The sequence below is a fragment of the Perna viridis genome, chromosome 13 (assembly GCF_037379345.1).
Source record: "Perna viridis isolate PV_CMFRI_1.1 ecotype Kerala chromosome 13, ASM3737934v1, whole genome shotgun sequence".
Taxonomy (NCBI): domain Eukaryota; kingdom Metazoa; phylum Mollusca; class Bivalvia; order Mytilida; family Mytilidae; genus Perna; species Perna viridis.
The window spans coordinates 22948223-22969290 of NC_142457.1; the positions used below are offsets into that span (position 1 = coordinate 22948223).

Here is a 21068-nt window from a genome sequence, read left to right on the forward strand (position 1 = left end):
CAGCTCGTTGGGACCAGTTAGCTTCAAACTCTCGTGAGATCAATAATCATGACGGACGTGGAAACGATGGCTGTTGACCCTCAAGTAAATGAGGATGAGGTTGTGGACTTAACAGAGGAAAGGTAAACATCATTATGAATTAAATGAGTTTAAGAATACTTAAACCGCAAAATTCAATTCACAGAATGTCCAGAAACATTTGCAATTAAAAATATATTGGGGTGTTTCCCAGGAATAACCTCGAAGGATTTCTGATAATTGTGCACAGCCGTTTGTTATTCCGCGTTATTGTCATTATATGGCGGTAAATTGAGAAAATTCGGTTAAAGTACAACATAATAACTTAAACTTTTAATATCGTGAAGTCAACAAATATAACAAGTAGGTATAATGTTCAAAATATTCTTTTTTGTAGATATATTTGATTACGTCAAGAGGATTCCCTTTAGAACATTCTGGAAACTTGAATTCTATTTTTAGAATTCTGTGTTATATTCCTTTTAACATGTCATTCGTAAAGTAAAAATATGTAGAAATTACTTTATCTGTAAAGTATCATTTAATTATGCATTAAATATAAGATATTTTTGGCTACTCTTAAGAAGTCATTGAAAAGGGGGGAGTCCTTCAAAGTGAAAGTGAAAGTACATTTTCTTTCATTGACAGACAATTTTCTGAGACACTGGTCTAATTTTTATATGATGAAATCTCGCATAAGAGTTTAATTTAATGTTTTAAGTTGGATGTGGCTTCTTGATGAAATTGATTTCACGTTTTTAGAAAATTTGCTTTTTCATTTGTTGAGTGTACATGTACATGTACCTGAGTTTCTGTCAAGTATAAAAAAATTGAATTCATGACTTTGTTCATGCCTTGCTAAAAGTACAAGCATAATACCGGTAAGTTGTGGTGCACCAACCGTAGTGAATATGGTGTTATCAGTCTTTTGCGGAGCTTTGATTTGATGATCCATTTTAGGAAATCAAGATCCATTTTATCAGGTCTTATAAATATGATGATTTTGTCTTTATTCTTCGTTTTAAAGTCATTTTTTTTCTCTTGTCTGACAGGACTATTTATTTTTCTGTTGACAAACAGTTTGCTCTAGGTTTAACAATAACATTGGACAATTCTATTTGTTGTCTGTCTGCAGGGGTGGACAGGCCTCAAGTCAACATGTGGCTTTATTGATGATGATTTCATACATGTACAAATGTACATAAGATATACATGTAATAATATCCAAACTAAGTAATGGAAATCTTGTATGATATTGCATAAATATGTCATATGTTCCCACATAACTCAATTGGAAAAGGGCCATGCAATATCCAACCTCATTTGCATAAATATTGCAGAGGGACAACTCTGCCTCTGATAAAAATCACTCCGGCTTTAAAAAATTGCCTTTTACATGTATTTGTAATTTCATTTTGACTTATCACTGAATGAGAGCACAAGCTACCTGTGCCTATATATTTCTAATTGGCCAATTATGTGTTGTCAATTCATGTCACAAATCATTTATAGCACTGCCTTCCTCACTATCCAAATACTGATATAGACTTCTCTTCACATTTCTGTGATGTACTTTTAAGAGTTCCAATAGATGATCAAATATGCTAAATACATGTAGTACACCAACACTACGATAAAAGGATTGAAAACAATTTTTTACTCCCATTTTGATTTTGGGATGCTTGCGGTTTGCCTTATATTTAAATTAACATATTTTGCCATTATGTAGTGTGTCATTTCTACTATGACATTTTATTTTATTTATTTGTATTTTTAGCCCTGTAGACCCTCCAGAGGTATTAGCTGAGAACAAAAAGGAAGAAGGAAATACATACTACAAACAAAAATTATACCAACAGGCTTTATTATGCTACACAGATGCGATAAGTAAGTGAAAAGTGAATAAAATAATTTTTGTTCTTGTAATATCTGTTGCATAAAACTACTGTCAGACATTCAGGGGTTCACATGTTGTCAAGAGTGATAGGTCCTGGACTATTCTAAGTTTGAAATCTATGGTCCACTTGACGTGACTTGAAAGGAAAGCTGAAAGAACTCAATAAGATGTCAGTGAAAAATGTTACAGAACCAGGGCCTAAGTAAAAGAAATTTCAGAATTCTTAGGTCAATAATTGAGGGTCAAAGACTTCTGACCAACTTTTGATTTGAAGCCTGATAGGGCAAGAAGTGACAAAGGTGTTTTTTTCTGTCTTGACCCTCAAAACTTGCATTGTTCTTTTTCAGTGACGTCATAGCCTTAGCTTATGATTTTTGCAAAACCTGAGTTTGTATTTGATTGACCTAGGATGTAAATTACAATATTGGCCAGGACCAAAGACTTCCTACACCACCCTGTACAATGTTTTAAATATGGTGAAGTTTAGGAAAAAATACTTATCTCTTTCAGATCTGTGTCCGACATTTGCAGCTTATTATGGAAACAGAGCCGCCACCTTTATGATGTTAAATAAGTACAAAGATGCCTTAGAAGATGCTCGGCAGTCTGTCCGACTCGATAATGCTTTTGTAAAGGTCAGTCAAATTAGAGGTGGCAAGGCAGTCTGTCCAACTTGATGATATTTGTATAAAGGTGAGTCAGATTAGAGGTGGCTCGACAGTCTACTCGACTTGATGATGCTTTTGTAAAGGTAAGTCAAATTAGAGGTAGCTCAGCAGTCTGTCCGACTCGATGATGCTTTTGTAAAGGTTAGTCAAATTTGAGGTGGCTTGACAGTCTGTCCGACTCGATGATGCTTTGTAAAGGTCAGTCAAATTAGAGATAGTTCGGGAGTCTGTTCGACTCCATGATGATTTTGTAAAGGTCAGTCAAATTATTGGTGGCTTGACAGTCTATTCAACTTGATGATGATTTTGTAAAGTTTGGTAAATTAAAGGTAGCTGGACATTCTGTCTGACTTGATGATGCTTTTGTAAATGTAGGCCAACTAAAGGTAGCTGGACAGTCTGTCTGATCCAATGATGGTTTTACATTGTATTAAGATAGGCGATAGTAACAGTGTGTAATCTTGTCATTTTTAATGTTCATTGCTTTAGCACTGACAAACTGGTTAAAATTTAATTTTAAAAGGCTCTAGCCCACGTAATCAATAATTTTATTTTTTTTTTGTTCTCAGGGTTACATGAGAGAAGGAAAGTGTCATCTTGCTCTGGGAGATACAGTTGCAGCAGAGAGATGTTACAGGACAGTTTTAGATCTTGAAAAAGGCAATCAAACAGCTCTTGATGATGTAAGAAATGGCCATTATAAGTCAATGACTGTACCAAATTGAATAGAAAAAGGTTTTCTTGTTTATGGCAATTTAAAATGAACTGATCCCCTTGTCAATACTTTTGAGTAATATTATTAGTTCTCCATGTAGAATTCTGCCCTTTATTATGATGATGTAAGAAATGGTCAATATAAGTAAGAAAATAAGTTTTTCTTATCTATGGCAATTGAAATTGAACTGATCTGATACCATGTTCAATACTTTTGAGTAATATGAATAGTCTGCCCTTCATTAGTGAATTATGTCCTACTTGATTACCTCTGAACACCTGTGTGTTCTTTTTTTAACCGTCTTTTCAATTTGAAAAGGTAATATTAAGAGGATAAAGTTATTAAAAATTTATGACTTAGAATTTGTATCAGTTCAATTTAGTACCATTGAATTTTTACAATAAAATTATGGTTGAACAGAAGAATACATGAAGAAGATTTGGTGACTTAGTTACAGTTGTTTCTGTATTTTGTTCTGGCAAGATTTAAATTTGGGATGGTGACATTTCATTATCAATTTATTAAAAATGGCACTGATATTATTCGCTTTTTTCAAAACTGCCCTACCCCGTGCAGGTCCGGGTGTTAAAAGAATATGCCTGCAGCAGCGCTAAGCTTGTTGTAAAAGGCGACTATATAGTGCTCAGAACCCTAGCCAGGGGCTAGGGCGCTCTGCCCAGAGAGCAACTGGGATGTGTGCCCCAGGTAGGGGAATGGGGTACCCCTGCCGTGTTACATGCTGGGGTTGTCAGGCTATAATACAGAAAACCTGACCGCTAACCATAGTGGTGCACCGTGTTGGGAAAGATGCCACGTTCCTCGCACGTTAAAGAACCCTACTGTGGTATTCTCCCGGAGTAGGAACCATAGGGCTCCGCCACAGGAGGCTAAATTGCCCGACCCTACCCATCTCTCCCTATTTCCAGTGGCAATCAAAATTTGTCAACCCCATTATCCTTGTGTCCCATCCCTTTTTCATTTCATCATCATTTCATGTTCATTTTGTCATCAATTTCATGTTCATCGTCTGAATATAGCTGGGATATTGCTGCTCGGACGTTAAACCCCAACAAACAAACAAAACTGCCCTATCCAATTTTGGAAATTGTGTCATTTTTTAAATAGGGAAAATTTTGAATAACAGTTCAAAAGCATAAATTTATAGTTAAAATTATTAATTTTGTAGAGGATAACAAGAAAAAGACAATTCAGAAACTACAAATCAGTGTAGTTTTGAACAGAAATACCATATCTAGCACTTCACTACCAATTGGGAAATAATTTATTATATATATGGGATAACATTTAAGGCAATTTCTTTACAAATTGGGAAACTTTCTTAAGGAAGTAGACCTAGGGTAAGGGGCACATCTCTTATAAATCATTGGAATGTTTGTATTCAGCATTTTACATCAATCTCATGTAAGCATCAAAGTAACTTGGACTGATTTCATTCTGATTCAAATGAAATCTTGATAGGCTTTGGTGAAATTGAATATGATACAAACATATCACTGATTTCAAGAGTTACATTGTATGTCCCTTACCCTAGGTCTACCTCCTTAAGTGGAACAGCCTTTAATTTTGGAGGTAGTTTAAGGTTAACAATATCACTGAATGAAAAAATGGATTATATACTTTCACAGGGATGATTTTTTTCCCCTCTTTTTAGCAGAATTCCACAATTTCAAATCCAGATTTTATCTTTATGATTCTTTTTTTACTGTATATTTACTTCCCATTTTGCCAATTTCTGCTTTGTTTGTTGACCTTGTAAAATCATCCTTGCTTTTAATAAATGATTAAAATTGGAAAAGAAGTAAGTAAAATGATAACTACAGTGTATGTACTGAGCTAAACATTATTGGCTCATATATTTGTCTCAGGTAAGATAGAAAGAAGGTTATAATGGAAAAAAAATCTTCACTAAACTTTGAAAATACTAATTAATGTTTTGTGTGTTTTATGGTTTTCTAGATACAGGCAGCTAAATCAGTGAGAGAATATGAAGACATGTCAGAAACTGACTTTCAAAAAGGAGACTTCAGAAGGGTAGGTTTCTTATATCCCTGTTCAATGATCCATATGTTTGTCAGTTTGCTCTCCTTATTTTTAGTTTCACTCTGATATTTATAGAACTGCACACCGACAAATCTGGTCTTTTTTTAACACAATGTTGTGGAGAAATCAAAGTTGGTTGACTAGTTTATATTACAATTACTGGTCCTCAGTTATTGCCCTTTTTCCATTGAGAGAAAAAAAAATGAAATGTGGGGTTTAAGAAAAAATCAGATTATCTTTCTTTAATTAACTGTTTTTTAATATGATACTGATGATTTGCATGTGGAAACATTTTATTTTTGTAGGAAATTTTGATTATTTGCACTTGATGACTTTGTAGTTGTTGGATTTTTTTGCTTGTTTCATAAATTGCACATTTCTGATTATTGCTAAATAACATGCAGTTGTTTAATTACCCTTTGAGTGTAAGTTTTTGTAAGAATCATGCAAAATGGGAAAAATCAGAAACATGCATATCAAAACCCCACCAATCTGACAGTCTAATATCACTGAACGATACTTTCTCTATTTGAAAAGACCATTATTTGATCTCTGGATTACTGGCTTTTCACAGAAATTTTTCAATAAAATCTTAGAAAAATGTGGTTATCTGCCCATGAAGTGTTTATTTTCAGTGCATTTAATTGAAATTGTACCTCAATGGTCCAGCATGATATGGAAAATCTTGTCTGTTTTCCTTGATTCTGATGGTGCAAACAGTCAAATTACACTATCAAAATGATGGTTTTCTTTCATACCATATTTCACCTACTGCCTGATTCTTACACAGACTGACACTTAGACACAAAATAGTCCCTTGTCTCATAAATCTCTGAAACAGTGAGTAACGTTTTACTGCCAATTATCCGTATAGCAGATACATATATCATTTACGCTTCTAAATTAAAGAATCATCTCCCTTTAAATTTAGACTGAATTATCTCCCTTTAAATTTAAACTCCTTTAATCACTCAAATAAGTTTTTGTAACAGGTTCTGGAGTTATTATGAAAGTGGGTTAACAGGAGTCCTTAGGTGTTCTATAAATCTGACTTCTGTCAGGTAGGTTATGTAAAGGTTTTTGACATTTTGTTACCATTTCCTGTTCATCAGACCTGATTTACTTCCACTTATAAATCAAAAGATGTTTATTTTTGCAGATGATCATTAGTTTCAATGAATTTCTACTGCAATTTAAGTTCTACAGATTGTGAATGCATAGTAACTATGTAAAAAAAATCACAAAATAGAGGGCTTCATTATATGCAGGGTTTGACGTTAATATTTTATGAACCAGTCTATACATGTACCATATAAATTGCTGAAAGCAAGCCTGAGTTCAAAAATTCAGAAATGAACTTATATAGTAATTATTTGCATGTTAGCCAAATTCAGCAAGCCCACCAGCATTTTTGCTAGCCATGGCAGATGGGCTGGAGGTCAATTTTGAGGAATGGTGAACCTTGTTCCATCTAGCAAGTTGATGAAAATTCTACTTGCCCAAATTGAACACTAGGTTGTCCTTCTGTTAATGCATATTGAAAAAAAATGATATTTTTTTGTCCTCTGGGCAAGTGAATTCTACATGCCCAAATGGAAATTTAACCAATCCTGGGCAATAGTACAGCATTTAATGTCAGACCCTGGTATATGGTCAAAGATACAGTTTATCATAAAAGTTGTATTAACAAATCTGCAAATCTTTAATTAATAATCACAATTTTTGTTTTACTTTATGTTTACTTACAATCTTGCTAATTTTGGCATTGTATGTTATTCTGTAAAATCAGGTCTGGTTCATATTGGTACATGTGTACTTTGTCACCTTACATACATATAAATGCACTGATCAGGATTTTGAGAATGGGCAAGTTTTGATGACATCTAGGATATCAATAGGCTGTTCTTACACGTTATACATGAAACATTTCTTGTTTTTTATTTGATGTAATTAATTGGAATGCGATAATTGTTGCATGGCCCTCTAAACCAAATTATGTTACTGTAATGTGTAAACTGAGTATAATACCATTTAAAGATAAATGCAGGTTAAAGTCTGTGCCTTAAGCTTATCCCTATCATGGCTTGAGTCTAGTGGAAGTTTATTCATGGCAAGTTAAACTCTGTAGAATTTTGTTTACTTGCCAAGTTTGGGCTTTTAGCTGAAAAAGTTTTAACACAGACTGAAATTATACTCTAATTCAATGTATATATATAAAGTTTCAAGAACCCTTTTGCAGATATAATTTTTTTCAGAAATTTTAAATTGATCATCTTGACAGAATGTCAGATAATACTGATAAGGAATTAGATAACATTATTGGCAGCTGTTTACTTAGAATTCTAAATTTAGGGTCTGAGGGCAAAGCTTATTAATTTTGTAATTTTGTTTTGGTCAGTACTTATACTCATTAAGCATTTTTTTGTTCATTGCCAAAATGATGGATGTTAAGTGGTAATAAATCTGTACACATTTGTATATAGAAGGACAGATTTCTTCCCAGAGAATAGAAAGCTACTTAAATCATTCAGAAGCTTAGCTAGACTTGATTCAAATTGCTATTTATGAGAGTCTTTTACAATTTCAGGCAGTATTCTGTATGGACAGATGTATTGAAAGATGCCCAGCCTGTATGAGATTTAAAGTAAAGAAGGCAGAAGCCTTAGCCCTGTTAGGGAGATATAGTGAAGCTCAAGAATTAGCCAAGTAAGTAGACAATTTCAAGAATTTTGAAAATACAGTATTGCAGGTTATTTTGATGGGTGTCAAATTAGGCTATGTAAATGCAAAAAGGTATGCAAGTAATTTTGGAGTTTTTAATTTTGATTCAAGAGTACATATTTTGTGAAATTTATTTTGGCGTTTAGACAGACTGCATAAATACACACTGTGAAAATTACCCACATACAGTAGTATGACAAGACGGATGATATTTGGTGCATTGATTGCGAAAGCCTAGAGTACATATTTGGTGCAGTTTATTTTGGCGTTTTTAGACAGCCGCTAAAATACCCCAAAATTAGCACCATGGAAAATCATGCGCAATATGTTAGTATGACAAGACACAATTAATTGTGTGTCAAGTTCTCATTCTGATATGCTCTAAATATCTGCCATCAGCTGTAAAACCACAATCAATGAATCAGTCAGCTACAATTCTGATAAGAACTTTTTTATTTAAATATTTAAACAATTGGTAATCATACTTTAATTTTCAGCGACATGTTGCAGCGTGATAATATGAATGCTGATGCAATTTATGTCCGAGGGGTGTGTTTGTATTACAATGACAATATTGACAAGGCATATCAACATTTCCAACAAGTTTTACGACTTGCACCAGATCATGTAAAAGCAAAAGAAATTTATAAGGTAAGTATCAAACACAAATTTGCAGTACATGTACAGGATATTGAAATTTGTAATATTCATATGACTGGTATATTGTAATTACAATGTACAACTATCTGTTTTGCATTTGCATAATTTAGAACAGATTTCACCTAGAGAGCTATTTGTCACCCAGAGGGATAGGTAGAGTTGTGTAGAAAGGGGTTCCAGTTTAACTGAAATTGACATATATACAGCTTGCATTCTCACATACTCAAAATAGTATGTTTCCTGCTACCCTACATCTATTTTTGTTAAGCCTACCCAAAACATTTTATGGCCATTTTGGCTCAAGCACCATTAAAGTCTAGATTATTTCCACACTCACTAAGTGTAAAATGTTTTTGGAAAATTGAAATAATTACCTTACCTACTTCCATTTTTTTTTATCAGCCGGTAGCAGGAAACAAGGATATTATTTTTTGGCCGAATAGACATAACCTATGCCTTTGGTATCATTGAAGTAAATGTGTCACACAGTTATTACATTTTCAAACATTATGCATGAAATTATTAAAGAAAACTATCATCTACTTTTAATTTCAGAAATCAAAGGCACTGAATGCTAAAAAAGAGGAAGGAAATAAAGAATTCAGGGCAGGTCATCTTCAGGCAGCTTATGACCTTTACACTGAAGCTCTTGGAATTGACCCATACAATAAATTTACCAATTCTAAGTTGTATTGTAATAGAGCAACTTGTGGGTCTAAAGTGAGTAAAGTATAGTGGTACAATGGCATTGGTACAAAATTCAAATTTGTGTGAGAAATCTTTCTTGATATGAAGAACAAAGTAAAGATTTGAATTAAAGGAATCATAGAACTTCCTGTCCATGCAAGACCTGTAAGGGTAGTTTAGGATGTTAAGAATCCAAAGAGTAGTTAGACCTTAGATGTGATTGGAATATAATGTGCAGTATAACTTAAGAAAAAAAGTAGTTGCCCAAAAGCTAAAAATGTGAGATATTCCATAGCAAATGTTTTAGTATATAATGAAATCCAGTGTTCCATCTTTTAGGTTGTTTTTGAGCACATGATGACAATGCACTCGTAAGTGTGTATCAGTGATATTTCCCAGGACTTTGGTACTTCCTGTTAACCCACTTTCATAATAACTCCAGAACCTGTTACAAAAACTTATTTGAGTGATTAAAGGAGTTTAAATTTAAAGGGAGATAATTCAGTCAAAGTTACAAAACAAATTGTAGTTAATAAGCCAATTCATAATGAAACATTTAAACACACATTAAAAATAGTTGGAGAGTGTTAAATATAAGGTAAAGGTGTCTTCAAAATAGAAAAATGAAAGGATATGGTGAAATCGACTTATGCACCAGCGTATAACCTAAATACAAATAGTAAATACTTTCAGAGATCAGGAAATTGGTTTACAGTGCCTAGTACTTGAGCTAAAATTTTTTTTCTCTATTTTATGTAATTTGCTGTACTAACTCATTACTCTTGCTTTTTCGTTTTACAGTTAGGTAAAAATCAAGAATGCATAGACGACTGTTCGAGAGCCATAGAATTGGATGAGTCATATGTCAAAGCTTATTTACGACGAGCTAAATGGTAAATACAATTTTATTTATATAATGTGAAAGAATTATTTTTTTTATGGGGTACCAATTTTCATTGATTTACCATAAATTCTAATTTAAGTGTAATGTAAAACTTCTTTCGAAAACTGAGATGCTTAATAAAATCGATGAACTAACAAAATAATGACAAACCATGAAGATTGATACAAGTACTTTTACATACATTACTACTTAGATTTTAGTGTTTTTCTCTGTAAGAATCAGGCAACAGGTGCATCATGGTGAGAAAACAAAACACAAATCTTTCCATGAAATCTTATTCAAAATGTAAATCTGAAATGCAGACATGGCATTCAATTCTTGTTTAAGTGTCAGTAAATCGAGGTATGCATTATATGAAATGCATTCGAATTTTATCATCAAAGGGAGATAACTCACTTTTCCCCGCCTCCATTCTATTGTAACTTTGAACTGACATTTCTGCATATTCTGACTCTTCTGAGACGAAGGAACTGTGTTCAATAGACCCTAAACTATGTGCGCACGTTGTCAGATATGGTGTTTTTTCTGTGCAAGATTAATTATTGATTCTTACAGATTCCAGCACTTAAATTTTTTTTCCTGTCCATTAGAGGTAAAAGATTTTGGCCTTTGTATTAAAATTGCAAAATTTGTACTTCTTTATCTTGTATTATATTTTTGGAATTAATTTTCACACAGTCATGTAGCACTATAAAAGCAAGTTTTAGTCAGATCTAGAACTTAAATACGTCGGGTATCAATTTTCATGATTTTCATTGGTTTTGTAAACCATGAAATTTGGTTCCCAATGAAAAGGAAATCTGCCATTCATTTGTAAGATGAGTTTGTTTAATCCATGATTTCATGATGAATCTAGGAGTGGATGTTTTTCCTCAAAACCACTTAAAATAGTGGCCGCAAATCAAAGTACTTTTGCAGTAAATTGATTTTTAGTTGTTTACTGAGAAAAGATGTACATGTTTCTATTTTTACAACAAACTTTACTGGTAATATTGATATTCAAAAATTCTTTTCCAGCTATATGGATGCAGAATTGTATGAAGAAGCAGTTCGTGATTACGAAAAAGTATTTAACTTAGATAAAAGTAGAGGTGAGTGAAAAGCAGAATAAACAAGGTGTGATTGTTAAGCACGGCATAACATGATGTCCCCCAGCTCCCCCATTGTCACAGTAGCATTTTAAATCTGTTTCTCCGGCCTTAAGAATTTTTTACAAATTTTTTCGAATTATTAAAATTTTTGAGTGGTGGCCATCTTTGAATGGCAGCCATTTTTTAAATTTCAATATGGCCGATCGGAAGACCTTGTGATATCCTTTTTTTTTTTTTTTTTTACCAATTATCGACCTTCAAAGATTTTTTGTGATTTTTTGATGAATTTTTTAAAAAAATTTTGAAATGTTTGAAATAGCAGCCATGTATGAAATTTGAAAATACATATGAAGGTATTTATCCATTCGGATATTTCTGAGGAAATGCCTGAACAAGACAGAGGTTAGAAGAAAGATAAATTAAAAAAAAAACATAAGTTATAACGATATGTTTCCCAACCTTGATGGGGGAACATAATTACCTCATAGTAGAAGGAATTGAATATAGAGGTGGACATAAGGTTTTCATTTACTGGTGCTGCACGAAAGTCATAAGAAATCTGGGATTCAAATTGAAAAATAAAAGAATAAAAAAGCAAATTTATTAAACAACATTTCAGTAGAGGTGATAACAGCATTGATTTACTAATCATTTTTTATATTCCCACTGGACGAGTAGGTGATATATTGGAATCACCTTGTCCATTCCTTGTCCTACCAAATTTTGTCCGTATGTGTTGGCTCCCAATAGGGTTTGTAAGTCTCATCATGTGAGTCTGTGGTTTCATGAGAATGGGTCCTAGTCTACCATTCAAATGCATTGAGATTTGTCATTTTCAGAGTGTTGGGTTCAGTATATAAAGCGTAATATAAGGAACATATTTTCATGTAAAAATACCAATAAAAATGACAAATATCTATTTCCACTTGATAAAAATGTTAAGAAAATTTGAAAAATATAAGATTTTGCATTGTGATACAGCGTTTTGAGATCTTGGTAGAAAACAATAAAATGCAGACTGGTCTTCGGATTTCAATACGTTCTATATCATAAATTCCGGTAAGGAAAATAAAACTGAAATGAGACTTTCAGACCCTATGAATTGTTTGATTTCAAATTTGATGTGTGGTTTTATATAGATGGGGCATACTTTGTAACGATTTGGATTGCTGTATTGTATGAGTTTGGTATGCGTAGCAAGATAACATGTGCAATTTCATGTTTTTCATTTCATTGTTTTGATGCAATTTGTAATTTTAATTCTTTTTCAGATAATAAAAGGTTGTTACAAGAAGCAAAATTAGAATTGAAAAAGAGTAAACGAAAAGACTATTATAAGATATTAGGTGTATCAAAAACTGCCACAGAAGATGAAATAAAGAAAAATTACAGAAAACGTGCATTAGTGCATCATCCAGGTATTTTATTTTTAATACATATTATTTCAAAACTTTTTATTGGATTTTGTCCAAGAAAAATTACTGACTTATATAATATGTGGATTTTGCTAGGTTATTATCATTAATTAAAATCCATATCCTGGAATTTATGACAGTTTTAACTCGCGTCCGGATATCAGACATGAATTTTTTAGTGGAGTCCGAGTTGCTCATTTACTTTTGTCACTTTGTACGTATGATTTTAGTTACTTTATGTTCTTTGTTGTGTATGTCTGTTTTCCATGTCAGGTCATTGTCCCTGGATTACATTCTTTTGATTACAGCTATAGCCTTGGTTCCCTTGATTACTCTTTCTTCTGCTGTAAAGTGGTACCTGGTTTTTCAAATCCAAATTTTACTGTTGTGATTCTTTTTTATACTGTATATTTGCCTTAAACAAACTTTTAATTTTGATTTCTATAGACCGTCATAGTCATGATACTCCTGAAAAACAAAAAGAGGAGGAGAAAATATTCAAAGAAATTGGTGAAGCGTACAGTGTATTGTCGGATCCTAAGAAAAAGGAGCGATATGACAGTGGAGCAGATATTGATGATCTCGAGGGAGGTGGTTTTGGTAAGTCTATATGGCAAAAAAAAAATGTGACTTCATAAAACCTTAAGTAAGAGATCTCCCAAAGTCCTGGGTGAGAAGAATTTTCAGAAGCAACAAATATCTCACAGAAAACAAAAAAATATAAATTACCTTTGTTTTGGATGGATCGTTTCTGTGTTCTTTTCAAAAAATATTTAGAATAAGGTCATTCAAGTTATACTTCTCCAGACAATCATCAACTTAAAGACTACTGTTTAGTTAATAGTTTTTTTACTCTGCTTGGTTTCATGCTGTATGTTACATATTTTATTGACTTGGCAGCAATTAATATAAGGAAAACAAAGAATACTTTTTAAAAATGCAGCTTTTACATATGTTCTTTTGAAGTGAAGTAATTTGTTGTTTTTGTTAGTCAATTTAAGAAATGATATTATTCTTTTATTTTACAGATCATATAGACCCAAATATGATTTTCCAGCAATTTTTTGGTGGCGGTGGTGGGTTTTCATTTGGTGGCCCAAGTGCTGGCCATGGTTTCAGCAGTGGTGGTGGTGGGTTCCCAGGTGGATTTTCATTCCAGTTTGGATGATGTTTACCCTCAGCCTAGGATCCATCAATATTTATTCATAATCTGAAGAATTGTTATCATGGCCATTAGATGAACTGGAAACAGCAAGGAATAATCAAAGTATGTGATATAGAAAAGAAAATGGAACGTTTTTTTTTTATCCTGGCCAATCTTGCTTATGATATGGAACAATGCTGTGAATAATTTTAACCTTTTTGAGGTATCAGAAGTAAGTTAAATTAATCATGACTTAAAAATAGTCACAATGCAATGTGATGTAGTGATGTCATAAGAAATTCAGCTGAAAAACCCAACCAAAATGTCCATATTTGTGTCAATGTGTATGATTATATTTAGATCAGTCAGTACTCAGAATGAGGAAACTTCTTACCAGATAGATTTAGTTACTTTATTCTTTGAACAGATTAATGATGTAATGAATCGGTGAACTGATAAGTCATTTATTGAATCAGTGAACTGATTAATCATGAATGAATAGGTCTCATTATGTTTACATAGGTGTCCATTTGAACAGTATTATTGATAAATTCCTGATTATTGATTTTGTTATATACTTAAATATTTCATTTTAAGTTTTTAGACATTCTTGTGTGATTTGTTTTTTTTTAAGGATGGTGCTTGTGTGTAAAATTTGTCAATAGATGAATTTATGACTTGTATTGTTCTGACAATTTTTTTAACAGAAGGATTGAAGAGTTGGCATATTGCAGTCTGTCAAGTGACTTTTGATTTAAGAAGTTACACCTTTGGTAAGGGACATAACTCTTGCAAATCATTGGAACATTTGTGTAAAGCATTTACACCAGTCTCATGTAAGCATGAAAGTAACTTGGACTGATTTCATTCTGTTTCAAATGAAAGCTTGATAGGCTTTGGTGAAATTGAATGTGATGCAAACATATCACTGATATCAAGAGTTATGCTCTTTACCCCAGGTCTACCTCCTTAATAAATTTGTCCTGGTTTCTTCTGAGAAACTGCTGATAACTCCTGATTTAATCTTTTTGACCCCCAAAATAAAAAAAATATCAAGTTTATTCTACTGTATACTAAATGATTTAGGATGTGTGTTGCAAAATGCCCAAGTAAGTCCTTATTAGTTGCTACAGTAGATAAATTAAGACTAAAAATCCTTACTTACTGGCAGGATTGTGGCAATTTTCAAGTTAAAAAAAATAACCATCAGTATCCATCAATTTTGGCCTAAAAATTTCCCAATAATCTTTTGATTTTTAGGCCAAAACTCTCCCGAATTTATATTTTTTGTTTTGGTCATAAAGTGCTTGACAGACTGCACATTGTTTTGTCTGATCTTACACTGCACAATCATATGTTCAGCAAGTATTACTTCAGGATGCTGTCTCTTTTTGTAAACAAGCTATCTACAGTTTAAGCTAACAACTAAACTGAGACTTTATTTGATCACAGCTAAAATTATTCAATATGTTGTACCAAATTTTCTAAACTAAATTTACAACTTTAGTTGTTTAGGAATAATTTGCTATTGTTGACAATCAGTCTATAGTCTGTTCTATGAATGTCCTCAGGTAATAATCCAACATTGGACTGTTCAATTGTTCATTGCAACAAACATGGCTTCACATTTATACTTTAAAAAGTACAATCTTTTCTTAAGTTTATGTTTAAAGTGTTCAACTACCATGTAATACTTGTATCACTAATACTATTTCATAAGATATTAAGAACAGACTGTAGAATATCATCTTTATAAACAAAGCCAATTGTCATCATAACAAGAGCAAATTAAAAAGCTGAAGTTGTTCATTTAGGTACAAAAGTTGAGTATTGAATAAACCAGCTGTTGAGGAGAACAATATCAATGACTGATCAGTGGAGGGGGGGGGGATTTTGCAAATTCTGTGCTGAAATTACAGCAAATTTTAGCCTGGATCCTCCTTTTTATTCTGGAAGCTGTCCTGAAAATAAAGTGTTTCAGGTAATAAAACACTATGTTGATAAACATATATAAAAGGATATAAATTATTTTCACAATATATATTTACTGATAATTAATTTAAATAGCATGAAACAGATGAAGACAAAGTGCAATTCTACACTTTAAATGCATGTAGGATATTACAGTACATTCCATATTAGTTACCGTATATTCCGGTGTATAAGCCGCTATTTTTTTTCAGGTGACTTCTACCTGCGTTTTATACACAGGCGCGCTTTATATGTGTATTTTTTTTCAGACCAGATCAGCTGATCTGATTTTGACCGGAAATTACATTGTTTCCCTTTTCTATCCCATTAATAATCAAATACAATCTTTACTGAAAGATTTTGCTCAGTTTAAAACTTTGTCATATTTTAGTATACATTTCTAGAATTAGTTTTGATTACCTCCTTAAGATTAATATTAAGGGTCTACAAAAACGGTCTGGTATAGACAGGTTTTTGGATTATTCAGGGATTGGTTTAAACAGTTTTCACTGTAAATGACTTTGTTGATTTCATTCAGGGTTTGACATTAACTTCATTTATTTGGTAATCAACAGGACTACTTCAGAGGTAAAACAGGTAGTCCGCAGACAGTTATGATGGTTCTCTTAGTAGATCATACAAAAAATAAGGCAAAATTTAGATTGTCCATAGGACTACCATGAAAACTTTTGAAGTAGTCCTCTCCAAAATTAGGGTGGCACAGGACTACCAGACTACTGTTAGGGTCAACCCCTGGTCATTAGACTGTTTCCTGCTTATTTTATCAAAGGCTTAGTTAGTCCTTCTCAAGGTAGGTACAGCAAATTCTTGTAAAACTTTTGTCAAAACTGTTAAAGTTTCATAGGAATGTGTAGCTAAAGTACCAACTGTGCCCGCTCAGAAAATTAGTATGAAAGGGAATATCACATATATGTAAAGTTTACTTGCTCAGCTGTTTTTTAAAGATGCTGTGACATTTAACCAAAACATCAACGTCTTTTTCATGGCAACCCAAACAGTTTTTTTTTTTTTTAAGTTTAAATAGTAATACCATTGTCTCAAGAGGGTGATGATTCTTAATACAATGTGTTAGGAAATATTTTCATTTTTGCAATGCTTGTAAAATTCAGTATTTATCATTTTCCATTGTAGCCTTTGTTTTTGTTTGTTTAAGTAGTAGTCTTTGTAAGAATCATGCAAATTCTGTAATATGTGATACATCCCCCAAAAGGCTACATATTTTTATTTTTGTTATTAAGTTGCTTTATAGGTCTATATGATGAAATGTATAATTATTCATTCCAATCTGTCTGCTTTGGGGGAGATAATCCACTTTAAAAATCCAAGTTACTATTGTATTTTAGTGTCATTCACAGAATTTTCTCCCTTAATTTTAAATTCTACAGTACATTCTCTATACTTTTTTTTATTTCTTATGAAAAAGGGTCTATGAGGAGCCACATGTAATTTTCTGTTAACTTCAGCATTTTAAACAAAATATCAAAAATATGTAGGCTTTTCAACCATGTATCACATTTTGCGTGATTCTTAGCTGGAGTGCTACTTAATTTGTCACATATCTTAGTTGTATTAGGTACACACCAGTAATTTAAAAAAAAAAACAAGTACATGTAATTGTGATTGTAGATTTGTTTTGGAATTTTTAAGAACAAGATTATTTTTTGCCCATGCATTTATTTTAAGTGTATAAATGTGTAAAAATGTTAAATAAAGTACAGTTCTGTGCTACTGTATGGTTGGAAGACATGGACTGGTATTGTAAATGTCAAAATTTTTGAACAGGGAGTAATTTTTGAAATTTTGTATAGGGAGTAATATTCACTATATTCTTGGTCATCAAATATTTGCAAAAATGTCCTTGTTTATTTGGTGAAGACTTTTAGACATCTGACCAAGAAATTAAAACTCACACAAAATATTTGGCCTAGAAAATAGTGAAGATACAACCTACCAAAGTTTCCAGCTTGACAGTATTTTTCTTCAACAGTTCCATGATAAATCTAGTTCTGGTGCCACAAAACTTGAAAAATTACTTTAGAATATTCTATCACAATATAAAATTTAATTTCAGATGTAACATGCTCTCTGATTGGATAACAAATTTTGTCCATCTGTGACATCATCAACTTTTTTGGCTGATTAAGTCCTTAAATTTTGGTACTAATATTAAATTGAAAGGCATTTCATGTTCATTTTATCATCCATTTCATGTTCATCGTCTGAATATAGCTGAAATATTGCTGCTTGGACGTTTAACCCCAACAATCAGTCAATCAATCATTAAATTGAAAGGAATGACTGTTATATGTTTTGGTTTATTTGAAATAACCTCAATGCCCATGGTAGGTTATTTAGTGTGCACCACTAATTCAGGCTATTTCTTCATAGACCGAAAAAATATAAAAGTCATTCCTATACAGAGAATATTCTTAATTCTTTGTGAATTAAGAAAATTATAAAATTTCAAGACTGTGGATTTCCATGGGAACTAAGAATATTTCCAATCTTAAATATATTTCAAGTTTTGTTGCTCTGGAGCCAGACTAATAGTCAAACTGGTCATGGTCTATATTATAAGCAAAATGTATATGAAGTTATATTCAATTGTGGTACTGAATGCGATTTATTATGATATAAAGAATTATAAAATACATGTATTTGTACATGTAGAGGTCATTATCACAATAAATTGACTAACTAAGGGACAGTGATATTGCCTGAAATGTTAATAATGCCATGAGGCGCAGACAAGGGTATTATCAGTGTTGAAGGCAATAACACTTCCCAAGAGCAGTTAATTTATCAGTAATACTGTCTACATGAGCAGCTATTATCTTTTTATCATAATTAGGACCATTATTGAATATGATTTGTGTTTATAACATTTAAGAATCTGAAACAGGCATTATCATGTGGTAATGCCCTCTTCAACATCTCAATGCACATTTTTCTTTGATATGAAATAATATGAGATGAATTTTTTACTATTAAGATTTTGTATCTTAGTAAGACAATGCAATGTACAGTTACTTGAATTTATACATGGTCATTTCATCAAATCAATTCATGTTCTTAAATTTTGCCCCCCCTCTTTCCTCCATGCCATTACTTGGTTAATATTAAACTGAAAAGAGGAGGGTAAAATTGAAGAATTTAAAAATCTGATAAAAACTTAGTTTTCTTTATTACTTCCCAAACTTTGGTCTTGTAGGAGTCACATTGACAAATAAGGAGGAGGTAACATTGAAGAATTTGAAAAGGTAAAGAAAAATAAATCTTCTTTGCTACCCCCACCCCCCCAAAAAAATCTGTTAATAGAAAATGCATGGACTTTAGGGATTTGCGTGGAAGATTTAAATTGAATTACAGTTGAATGATTTTATAGGTAAGATTGCCTAAAACTTTATTTCATTATGACATGATTGATGCAAAAATACATGTTATACATGTGATTTTTTATTGTGAATGATCTTTGGTTTAAAAGTCATGTATAAAAAACTGGAAGAAATTGAATTATGGAGAATAGATGTTGAATATGTGATGTCATCAAGTCTTTTTTCATGTTTTCATTTGTTTTGAATGACTTCATTATTGTGTAAAATTATTTTTTAGAAAATAAAAATTGTCATGGTTGTATATTTCTTATTTCTCATGGTTTAGAGAAAAATTATCAGTCCATGGATTCTTGAATTCGCGATTTGAATCTCATTTAAAACAAACAAATGGGAAACTTCCTTTTCATTGGGAACCAAATTTTATGGTTTACTGAACCCACGAAAACCATGAAAATTGGTTCATTGTACCCCACAAACAATAATACTTCAACAGTAAATCAGCAAAAAATACCAAAGCAATCAAAAAGGACAACTTAGAGGCATTTAAATCCAAGTACACAGCAAAAAAGTGATAACTGGAAGCAGAGGACGATCTACATACACAATGAAGACCACAGAATAATTAAAAAATTGCATATATAAAACTGACAATAAAGAAAACAAGACAGCACACAAGAATCTAAAGCACATGCAATATAAACTCCCACAAAAAAACAAAAAAAAAAGGGAGTGACATCAGGTGCTCTGGAAGGGTAAGCATATTCTGCTAATCCAGCTGCAACTGCCCTGTGTCATCTATGAATAGGTTGAGGTATATGTTTGAAGCAGATGTATCGGTTGTCTCTTTAAGGTAGATTGTATGTATTACGTGGAGCATTCTTTTGTGTAATCTTGCAAAATGTTAAGGACATGTATATTTTCAATCAACTACTAGTCTTTGAATGATGTAAAGATAATATGTTCAAAATATTATTTAAAAAATTCAAAGGGAGATAATTGACAGAAAATCCTTCTAAAGGGGAGATAATTAGTAGGAAAAAATTCCATGGAAATAGTTTTTTGTAAATGAATGTATTTCTCTTTGAAATATGAAAGAATGCCAGTTAATTGTTCTTCATATTAATTTATAAGGAATTTTATCAACCAGTATTATATTGTATGTGAAATAGTTAAAATTCCCCACAGAATCCATGTCAGACTCAATTATCTCAAAATCAAGTTTGGTAACCAATGTCTTTTACATTAAAATTCTGAAGTATGTTCATTCATGGTCATCTTTGAGAAAGTATAGGAAAATCTATCTACTAGATATATTAGAAATGATCTACCTTAAGATTAAGTTCATTTGCCAATGCATTGATCAAATGTAAGTAATGGTTGAAACTAGGATGTTTGTTATACAGAAATAGGCACTGACACATTTATAAAAATTACTTGTTTTATTATTAGAAAAAATATGAATTTAACCAGAGGTTTTAGCTTCATTTCCACCTTTTAATAAAACTGGTACAATCTGCATTTTGAAAGACATCCATTGGGCAACATATTGACCTATGTTAACTGTATAGCTATGTCTACATGAGAAACAGTTCAGAGGCTGATCTAAACACTTTGAAAAGGAGGGGTACCAGCTGTGTTCCTCAGAAAAGAAGGGGTGTGCTAGGACATTATTTGCTATTTTTGTCAATTTTACACATTTTCATGACATTTTCCAATATATAAGGGAGGAGTCAACTCCTTCCACCCCCTGGATGTGCCAC

The 21068-nt window shown here is 32.2% G+C and overlaps 1 protein-coding gene across 1 annotated transcript; it reads left to right on the forward strand.

The window, feature by feature from the left end:
- Positions 1-19605, forward strand: LOC148600028 (dnaJ homolog subfamily C member 7-like). Its single transcript, XM_088557405.1, has 13 exons — positions 1-122; positions 1796-1905; positions 2426-2550; positions 3153-3266; positions 5276-5350; positions 7947-8065; positions 8578-8731; positions 9296-9460; positions 10229-10320; positions 11349-11422; positions 12694-12840; positions 13285-13437; positions 13866-19605. The coding sequence occupies exons 1-13, from the start codon at positions 49-51 to the stop codon at positions 14003-14005; spliced, it is 1542 nt and encodes a 513-aa protein (XP_088413531.1). The 5' UTR covers positions 1-48; the 3' UTR covers positions 14006-19605.
- Positions 19606-21068: the final 1463 nt, after the last annotated feature.